Raw genomic sequence first — 10,866 nt, forward strand, 5'->3', positions numbered from 1 at the left:
TGAGAGCTTCATCTGTCGCTACGCACAGTTTACATTCACACCTTTACAAGCATGGTCCTTACTCCCAGACTTACCATTCATTTGACAGAAGGTACAGACATTACACATTTATACCCTGCAGATACATTGACTGTGCTCACACCCACTATCTACTCATCTTTAATAGTATTTGAGTTGGAATCCCTTCCTCCAAGGTAGGTATATGTCGGAGGGGTATCTCCCATTGGTTGATAAAGCTCAGGCTGATTTCATCATCGAGGGCAATTATGCCTGCAAACTCAGTTAGATAGCAACTGTCTATCTCAGCTCTTTAATTTAGACCTTGCCTCTGCCTGTGCAGCGGCATGTTATACATGCAGTCAAACCTCACTTTCTGTACGCCGCAGTTTATGCATGATTGCCGCCGTTTTTTGCCCAAATTTCGCCTCAATTTTTGTATACTGTCTCGGTTTTTGTAGAGTATTGCACATAACAAACTAGTCCGTTTGCCCCGTACTGTGTCGTTCCGCAAAATCGAGTGGCCAAAGGGCGCTACACTCGGTGGGTGGCTCACCATCTGTGCATTTTTCATTGAGTGCAACAGCTAAATAACCTGCCATGGGGCCAAAAAAGGTTGCAAGTGCCAGTCATTTCGTAAAGAAGGTGTATGGACTTATATGAGGGCCAAAGGGTTCATACTTGGAAAAAATAAAATTTTTCGATTTCTCACTTTCACATATTTGAGGTGTATCAGTATTTTTTTAAATAAGTTTAAGTCTTTGTGAATCTTTTTGAATCTCCTTTGCAGTTTTTGGCGTGTATTTCACAGAGGGGGCAGGGGAGTGGGTGCGTGTCTTGAACTGAGAGGGGTGTGGACCTCCTCCAATGGCGGTGCTTTCATGGAACGTAGGAGCTAAAACAATTCATCTGAACACATGTAGGCTACATGTTGTTGAAATGATGAGTTCTAAACATGTGAGTGTGCATGGTGTGCTGAATAAAGACATGGAATCGGTGAAAACAAGGCCAACGTAAACAGTGAGATTGAAATTGTGTTTTTCCAAGTGGGCCCTAATATAACTGCTTAAAAGTGAGAAACACTCAGAGATATACGAGAAGTCCGCATTAACAATCAAATCAATCCAACTTCCGTCCATTCACCATTTATAATTACAGTATATCACATTGTTTTCTGCATGTAAAACTATTGTTATTCTCTATAAAATATATTTTTGTTAATATCTTTGGGTGTCTGGAACAGATTAATCGGATTTACATTTACGTCAGTTTTCGTATGTTTTCGTCACACCTTTCGGACCGAATTAAAGGCCAAAACTGAGGTTCCGCTGTAGTATGAACTAAAAAGTTTTGGGACGCCTGACCATTACACTCCTAGAAACTTAAAGTCAATATTAAGCGGTGTCAGACGTCACGGATGTTGAACGCCTCCCAGAGCTGCCAACATGCAGTGTATGCATGGAAAATGTACAGGAAAGTATTTAAACAGGAGGGTGACAGGAAAGAAGGGCAGAATAGGTGAGTTTCCCGGGGAAAACGGGAGGGTTGACAGGCATGGTAATTTAGCATGAGTTGTGAAAGGATAGCTGCAGGGGAAACTTGAGTGCTCGCTTCCCTGGAACACCGCCTTCCGTTAAGATGTCACATGCTGCTCATTGGCATTTCCTTAACAAGGCACATCTTCAGATGAGTGTGTGCATCAAACCCGACCCTGCCTTTAGCACTTTTCAGGTTATATTGGGAGATAATGGCTAGTGTTACTAAGGGAGTTTCATCTCCACGGCCTCAGGCAGCCGTCACCCAGACAACTTGGTTTAACCCTGACACTCAATTTCACTATCGACTAATCTGTGGAGCCTTGTGACGACAGGAGGCACCATCTTGCGAAGCGGCACCCTTAATGGTTGACGCACATGCTGGCGGGCGGAGGCGACATTGGTTGAGGGACAGCCTGGTGCTGCGGGTTGCAGAAAGGTCAGGAAAACAGGGCGAGCAGGCCATGTGGCACGTGCGTCAAGGCTGGCTCTACGTCTTTGGAGATTCACGTGTCGCATCTGCCCTGCTTCTTGTGCCACCCGTGAATACTGGAGACGAAGCTCCGAGATGCACAAAAGGTGGCATTCTAGGTGATCTCCAGTGTGGAGTCATGTTTCATTCTGATCCTAGAAAAGATTCTGCTGGAATGCTTCCAGCGACAGTGACTGCAGTGTGAGTCACATTTAGGACGTGTGTGATGCTTTCAATTAAAGTCTGTGTTGTAGAGCTGCCTAAGTGGGATTTGTGCCGTCGGGCTGTATGTGTGTGTGTGCATTATTCATGCATATGTGTGTGTGTGTGTGTGTGTGTGTGTGTGTGTGTGTGTGTGTGAAAGATTAACATGCATAGCACAGTTTTAATCTTAGATACAGATTGTGATATGTTTTTCCACGAAAGGCTGCACAAATGCTTGTAGTAGTCGCCGTTAATTGCATAGACTCTCCAAGTAGCAAAGACTCTTATTTTGTAGGATCCCATCTTTGGGATGTTCACTCAAAGGCACGTGTCAATGGAGGGCCGAGACACTGCAGGTTTTCTCTGCAACCAGTTTCTCCAGCAGGTGATTTAATTGATGAGCTCCTTCCCTCAAATTGAAGGATGTGCTGATGATTAAAATCGCCTGCTTTAGTGACCGGCTGGAAAGAAAACCTGCAGTGTCTCGGCCCTCCACGGCACGAGTTTGACACCCGTGCTCAAAGGTAAAGAGAATTAATTAAGGGAATGTGATAAATGAAGCTGGCAGTGCAAACCTGTAACTACCTTGTTGTGATTAGTCACTACGCGGATTTGACACATCGTGCTTCTGACTGGCAGCTTTTGGTGTCACAGGCTCAATTTTGCATCCTTCCAGCTCCCGCCACGGTCTGTTTCCTGAGCGCCAACAGAGATTTGCTGCTTGGATGCAAGTCTGCTTCAAAGGCTTTGAGTGCTGCCTGACCTACTGGCTCCTGCCGCATGTGCAAAAAGCTTGGCTAATGGTCTGTTTGCTAAGCCGCGGCTTGGATGACATGTTTAGTGACTCCCTCGGCCCCAAAATAAGTTGCATGTTTACAAACCCAGATTCCAAAAACACTACAGTGCTGTGTGAGCTACAACAACAACAACATGCAGTATTGCCAGGTGTGGATCATTTTTTTGGAGTTTGAGAAATGCCGAATGAATTGTAGGTCTCGGGAAGCCATCAGTGAAAACATACGGAGGCACATTAGATAAATGAGCACACGCATCTAATCTAGATCTGTCCCGTATCGTCAGACTATCTATGCTGTGTGACCACACACACGCCATTGTCCCTTTTTACAAAATTCAATGGTGTGTCTGTGTGTGTGAGCCACTAACGCACCCATCAGTGGTATTTACTGCGCAGGCCTTCAGGTGAAAACCCTGTGAGATGAAATATTGATTTCCCAACCACGCTATCACTCTCACGCTCGTCGTCCTCCCCCCTAATAAAACTTCAACCTCACAGTTGGTGTCATAGCATTTTGTGTCCTTTAGAGTCCCTTGTTGGTTGCACTAATTGACCTCTGGCCTCTGTACGCTTACTAAGCCACCTGTAAGAAATATGTACAAAAGTCTCCAGTGGCCACCAGCTTTGTTGTTTTAATGGTCTTTAAATACTGCAGCACTTATTGTGACATAGTGAAACAGTATATAGACACTGATTTTCTTATTATGCAAAACAAACTCAAAACCTTTACACAGATGTGGCAAGGCCCTACTGCGCAAGGGGGCGCATTCTCGGCAAATGCGCAAACGGTGCGCATTGCTGCCAGGAGAGAGAAAATAGAGACGGGTAATCTGTCACCGCACTCATTGCCGCAATGATTGACAGCACGCAGCAGAGGAAGAGATGGTGTCATGGTACAGCTGCTGCCTTTTAAGGCAGAGAGTGTGGGTTTGTCCCCAGCTCCGGACATTTAAAAAAAAAAAAAAAATCCGTAAATCAATTAATAAATCATGTTGTTTCATGGTTGAAAACGGCCCATTATTGAATACAGTTTATTACTTAAAAAAAATGCAGATTTGAGCAAATACATATTTTTTGCCTAAAGTAAGTATTTTCAAGCACAAAAATGTCTAAATTAGCTAAAATACAAATATAAGGCATTCAGATGATGCATTCAAAGACGTGATGCTGTGTACTATTTAACACTGGTCACTAGACGTCAGTGGTGTCAGTCATGCTACTGTGAAGCTCGGTGAGGCACACAAGCATCGGACTTGATCGCCAGAACAACACGTTTATTTTGCAGGCATGAATTACCTCACAGCAGGCACAGTAATAATACCATAATAATCATAATAATAACACGGGCTACTGTTGCGGCCGCACTCCAAGCTAAAACTCAATTCTGCACCCCGGGTGTCACATCCTGTCCTCCACACGTTTCCTACTTTGTGGAAATTCACTTACATATATATGTACATACTGCACATACATATACATATACATATATACAGTATATATATATATATATACTTACTTACAAGTGTCTGCATATAGGCTTTGGAAGTGATTTCTTTGGGCACCAGCTACTCATTCTGCAAAGGTTGGGTTCTCTTGGCTTACATTTGAAAGGAACTGAATGTCACAGTTGCACTGTCTCCATGCTTCTTTTGTCTCAGTGAAAGGTGGCAGAGGTTTGGAGCAAGTCCAGTTCACTGACATTACGGCCGTATCTGCTGTTTTCTGATGACACGTGTCCGTGTGGCAGCAGTGAACCGTGCTGTCCCTGTTATCTTCTCTTCACCGAAAACCGCGCTGTGGAGTGTTCCAGTTCAGTTTTTTTTGGGGGGGGAGCAGCTGCAGTTTTTATTGGATCTCAGCAGTGGCTTGACTTTATTTATTGAAGTCCTCCCAGATCTCCCAGTTAGCCCGGGGTGCTTGGAACTCCCAAGGAGGACAACAAACAAAGTGCTGGCAGAATCGTGTTATTCTGCTGCTGATTGATTTAATGGATGTTTTAAGTACATGTGAAACATCCTCATGGCCAATTTTGAGCAGGAAAAGTTGCACTCCGGCACTGGTCTTCCTTTAATTTGTTGCTGGCATTGAGTATTAGAACATATCAATTGCCTTTTTTGATGTTCTTGCTGCCCCGTGGCAACACGGCGAGTGAAAACTTGTGTGTGATCATGTTCATTTGCATGAACGTCAACCCTCTTGCTGTTCTTCACATTGATGTGCTGTCCATTTTGGGCATTTGCCACTGTTGTTTACTGTGCCCCTTCCTCAAAGTGCGGAAGTGGGACCTCCAGCAGAGTTCTGCATACAAGCGCAACGACTCCTGCTGACGAGAGGCTCTACAAGAAAGCGATGCCCGCTGAAATGATCTGCCACTTCATTGTTGCTTGATGGATCTGCAGATGCGCAGCATGCAGCGGCCGATGGGATCGGGTGGGCGACTAAATCACAGCAGCAGATGTTTCCATGATGCAATCCAAGCATAAAATGAGAAAGCGAATCTGCAGCGCAGCACACGCTTATTTATTTACACTGCAGTTCAGTTTGTGGGCAAAGAATATCTGAATGGGCCATATCTTACCATCACAATCATTGACTTCTGGGAATGTAGACCTAAAATCCAGAGCAAGAAATATTCATTTTATTGTTGCCATTATTTATTCTGTATTCAAAAATACACCTTTTCCTGTGAGCTTGTCCCAGGCACCAGCACAACAGCAGTAAACACGTTTTATGAGAGGTAAAAGACAATGTAGAGAGGGATGACAGGCAAACACTTAAAGCAGGTCTGACTCGTGTTGAATTTTCATCTCCAGTTGAATTTTTGTGGTGCTTTCTATGCACTGCCTGCACTACTTTCAACAGAGGTCGTGGATATGGAGTTTGAATTTGCGAGCTGAACAAAGCATATCCTTTGCAATGCATTATTTACACCGTGCTGCATTTTATTTGGTAAACTGTTATAAATGGTGTGGCGATAAACATACACGCAGACAGCTCAAGGGTCTTCGGCTGTCTTTGGGTGTGTGGAATTTTTATTTCCCTGAAGCGCCTCAGGTTCTTCAGGTCCTAAATCAAATATGCAGTGATTGCGGGGAGAGATTGTCCAACTAAAGCAGATCACTTTTAAGATGCTACAATGTTAATATCAAAAAATGATGGTAGAAACATTTTTCTTCCCATGTGAATATCCTTGATTTTTGTTGTGGTCAGAGCTGGCTGGCCCATTAAGCAATATAGCCAAATGCTAAGGGCGCTCTAGGGGACGCCCAAAATTGGGAGTAAATATCCGCCTTCAATAATACTGCAAAAAATTTAAATATTAATATTGAAAAAAAATGACCTTCACTTAAATAGTAATAACTAGTTTTACATATAGCAATGTAACAACATTATCATTATATATATATATATATATATATATATATATATCATATATATATATATATATATAAATAAATTAAATGTAAGATAATGTTTTAAATAATTTCTTTTATTTTAAACTTTTTGTATTTATTTGTAATTTGTTAACCTCGGGCTGCGGTTAGCGGTGACCTAGTGGTTAGCTTGTTGGCCACACAGTCAGGAGATCGAGAGCATCTAAGTTTGAATCTCCTTTGGGCATCTCTGTGTGGTGTTTGCATGTTAGGTTATTTGGCGACTCTAAACTGTCCATTGGTATGAATGTGAGTGTGAATGCTTGTTTGTCTATGCACTCCTGATCAAAATCTTAAGACCAGTTGGAAAATTGCTAGAATTTGCATTTTGGATCTTAATGAGGTTTTAAGTACAGCTACAATATGCAAAAGCAAGAAGGGGGAGTGAGACAAAAAACATTTTGAAAAAGTAATTGATTGAAAACAACAATTAAACTGAAATAGGCTGTTTATCAGCTGATCAAAAGTTTAAGTTCACAAGCTATAAAAGCCAAAATCGTATCAAAATTTTCATTTTCTGTCAGGCATTCACACTCCATGCGTCCTGTGATTGGCTAGCGACCAGTCCAGGGTGTACCCCGCCTCTTGCCCGAAGTCAGCTGGGATAGGCTCCAGCATACCTCAGGTGAGGACAAGCGGCATAGAAAACGGGTGGATTGTTAACCCTGTGAAGTGGGTGACACGTTATCATACAAATTTAAAAACAATGTCCATTTTTTTGGAAGCAAGCAGTCATGGAAAAAGTGATTAGAGCACCCTTGTTTCCTCAGTTTCTTGTTCATTTTAATGCCTGATACAACTAAAGGTACATTTGTTTGGACAAACAACAAAAATAGCTCATGAGAGTTACATTTTTTGGCAGCTATTCATGTAAGAACTTAAGTGATTTTGGTTATCAAGAAAACCATGGACGTTGCATCCATCCATCTTCTATCCCGCTTATCCTCATTAGGGTCGCGGGTATGATTTCGTGCGAGGGTACACCCTGGACTGGTCGCCAGCCAATCGCAGGGCACATTTTCACACACACGTATAGACAATTAGTCTGCAATTACCTAACATGCGTGTTTTTGGAATGCGGGATAAATCCCGGAGAAAACTCACACACACAACATGCAAACTCCAGAGATGCCCAACGGAGATTCGAACCCAGATCTCCTGTGTGGCCAACATGCTAACCACTAGGCCACCGTGTGGCCCAGCTGTTGGTTATATTTGTCCAAACGAATGTACCTTTAGTTGTACCAGGCATTAAAATGGATCAATAAACTGAACAAGGGTGGTGTAATCATTTTTTCCATGACTATGTAAATCAGCAATGGAGGTGGGTGCCATATTGGGTTGGGCATGGTTTGATTCTGATGTCTTTACAGGAAAAAACAAGATGTGTGCCCGTAACCGCAAATTTTACCAACCATGCAGTGACGAAGCAAGGATGGATGAGGTGTTGGTGCAATTTGATGTGGCTCATCACTGTGTGATCCGTATTGTGCCCTTAAGCAGGGCTGCACTATAGAAAGCAACTTTTAAAAAAATGCAAGAAAATGAATTTGAATTTTATTGCATTTTGATTTGTAAACAAATCACAGCAATACAACTGCATTGTACTATACACTGCAATGCAACAATTTAGTATTACAATGTTTAAAATTAAACAGAACACTTGTTTCATCCATAATAATTGAACTCTAATTTTGACCGACAGATGACTCTAATATTCCTCTCCCTCCTCTCCCTGGTCATCAATGGAGTCAGCACCGACCTCTTCATAATCCTTCTCCAGAGCCGCCATGTCCTCCCTGGCCTCGGAGAACTCCCCCTCTTCCATGCCCTCGCCCACGTACCAGTGAACAAAAGCTCGCTTGGCATACATGAGGTCAAACTTGTGGTCGAGTCGAGCCCAGGCCTCTGCCACAGCAGTGGTGTTGCTCAGCATGCACACAGCCCTCTGGACCTTAGCGAGATCTCCTCCAGGAACCACGGTGGGTGGCTGGTAGTTGATGCCCACCTTGAAGCCAGTGGGGCACCAGTCCACGAACTGAATGGTGCGCTTGTTTTTGATGGTGCCGATGGCAGCGTTGACATCTTTGGGCACCACGTCCCCACGGTACAAAAGGCAGCACGCCATGTACTTTCCATGACGGGGGTCACATTTCACCATCTGATTGGCTGGCTCGAAGCAGGCGTTTGTGATTTCAGCAACAGTTAATTGCTCATGGTAAGCCTTCTCCGCAGAGATGATGGGAGCGTAGGTGGCGAGAGGGAAGTGGATGCGGGGATATGGCACCAAGTTGGTCTGGAACTCTGACAGATCAACATTTAGGGCGCCATCAAAGCGAAGGGAAGCGGTAATGGAGGACACAATCTGACCTATGAGTCTGTTTAGATTAGTGTATGTAGGACGGTCGATGTCGAGGTTCCTGCGGCAGATATCGTAGATGGCTTCGTTATCCACCATGAAGGCACAGTCCGAGTGCTCCAGGGTGGTGTGTGTGGTCAGGATGGAGTTGTAGGGCTCCACCACAGCAGTGGACACCTGGGGAGAGGGGTAGACGGCAAACTCCAGCTTGGACTTCTTGCCGTAGTCGACAGACAGACGTTCCATCAAGAGGGAGGTGAATCCAGACCCGGTGCCACCCCCGAAGCTATGGAACACCAGGAAGCCCTGCAGGCCGGTGCACTGGTCAGCCTGGTGACGGAGAGGAAACCAGTTCAAGTTAAAGCTCGTAGTTTTTCGCAACTCAGTTTGAGACTTCTCACCAGTTTGCGGATCCTGTCCAGTACCAAGTCGATGATCTCCTTGCCGATGGTGTAGTGTCCGCGGGCGTAGTTGTTAGCAGCGTCCTCCTTGCCAGTGATTAGCTGCTCAGGGTGGAAGAGCTGGCGGTAGGTTCCAGTGCGGACCTCATCTAAGGGGATCACATGCTTGCATCAGTCAGAATTGAGTGCAATCGCTGACGTCCAAATGGATATTTACCAATTACAGTGGGCTCCAAGTCCACGAACACAGCTCTGGGCACATGTTTTCCAGCTCCTGTCTCACTGAAGAATGTGTTGAAGGAGTCATCACCACCACCAATGGTCTTGTCGCTGGGCATCTGGCCGTCAGGCTGGATCCCGTGTTCCAGGCAGTAAAGTTCCCAGCAGGCATTGCCAATCTGGACACCGGCCTGGCCCACGTGCACAGAAATACACTCACGCTGTTCGGGGCGGGATGGAGGGTAGAGGTCAATGATAGTCCTTCAAATTCAGACAGGCACGTAATGTGGCATTTTAAATGCTTGGGATCAGCTCACCATTTTTCTGAAGCTGAGAGAGATGAGACCTAAAAGGGACCTAAAAGAGGAAGTCGCAGAGTAATCTCTCGCAGACCTGTAAAAGTCACACTTTTGAAGAAGCGCTGGAGCAAAACTGATCATTCTGACACTTCACGCAAGTCCTGGAGGGTTATTTGCAGCCCGTGGCTCATTTTGTATTGGCCCGTGGAACATTGTAGAAATAAAATTAAAACCAAAAAAAGGCATAATGTAACAAGAAAATCTGAAATGTTAATGAAAATGAATACCGCATGTTATTATGCATGTTCAAAATAAATGAAAACTTACCATTGCCATTAAAAAAAGGTTTGTCATTATAAATGTTTTTATAGCCTTTTTACAAAATTAAACATAGCAGTTACTAGTATGTGGCAGAACGTAGTATCCGGGGGGGAAACGTTTGGACACCCCTGTACTAAAAATCATACATTTCTTAAAGTTAATTAATCTCAACCAAAATGAGACTATTTAATTTGCCAGGACACTTTAAACAAGTCAAATTGTTTTTCTTTTCTTATTCTGATATTAAGCTTACCAGTATTTTAATATAGCTCAGATTTTCGTTAGTGTACTATTATTGCAACTGTACTTGATGAAATATTGTGCACAGTAAATCATAATTAAAGCTCTGCATTGTTAGGACGTTTCGCTATTAGGTAGCATTACTGCAAGCATACAAGATGACATACTTACTGTGTATGACAGCAGACCGGTGTTCCGTGGAGGACAGAGAGTCTTTGCAAGAAGGTGAGCGGACTTACTTTGTAACTGAGTAGTTTACTTTCTCATAGGGGACGTTCGAACAAGGACGTACTCTGACTGAGAAATCGCAAGACAGCCATCCTGTGTCAGAGAGGAACTTGGCGCCTTCATACACGCGGTACGTCAAAATACGTGCCGCGGCGGCCTCTGGTTGCGTGGCGCAGCGCGACGTAATTGGGGGATGATGTCACCGGAAGCGGTCACGAATTAGCGAACGCGGTGAGCGTAGAAATACGTCTGCTAAAAAAAAACAAAAAACAAGTACGTCTGCTTCTATTTATGTCGTTTCCTGTGTCATGCGTGAAGCGGTCATCGTTACATACCGTGTGACGTCGTTCGTGTCAGCCTC

The 10,866-nt window shown here is 44.1% G+C and overlaps 1 protein-coding gene across 2 annotated transcripts; it reads right to left on the reverse strand.

The window, feature by feature from the left end:
- Positions 1-8,053: 8,053 nt before the first annotated feature.
- On the reverse strand, positions 8,054-10,866 carry tuba8l2 (tubulin, alpha 8 like 2). Of its 2 annotated transcripts, none has more exons than XM_054780731.1 (5): positions 10,449-10,866; positions 9,735-9,774; positions 9,416-9,638; positions 9,199-9,347; positions 8,054-9,127 (listed from the first exon to the last, which is right to left on the reverse strand). In XM_054780731.1, the coding sequence occupies exons 2-5, from the start codon at positions 9,735-9,737 to the stop codon at positions 8,150-8,152; spliced, it is 1,353 nt and encodes a 450-aa protein (XP_054636706.1). In that variant the 5' UTR covers positions 9,738-9,774; positions 10,449-10,866; the 3' UTR covers positions 8,054-8,149. The 2 variants fall into 2 exon arrangements, with proteins under 2 accessions (XP_054636706.1, XP_054636696.1); XM_054780721.1 differs by having other exon boundaries at positions 9,735-9,810.

The sequence above is a fragment of the Dunckerocampus dactyliophorus genome, chromosome 1 (assembly GCF_027744805.1).
Source record: "Dunckerocampus dactyliophorus isolate RoL2022-P2 chromosome 1, RoL_Ddac_1.1, whole genome shotgun sequence".
NCBI lineage: Eukaryota > Metazoa > Chordata > Actinopteri > Syngnathiformes > Syngnathidae > Dunckerocampus > Dunckerocampus dactyliophorus.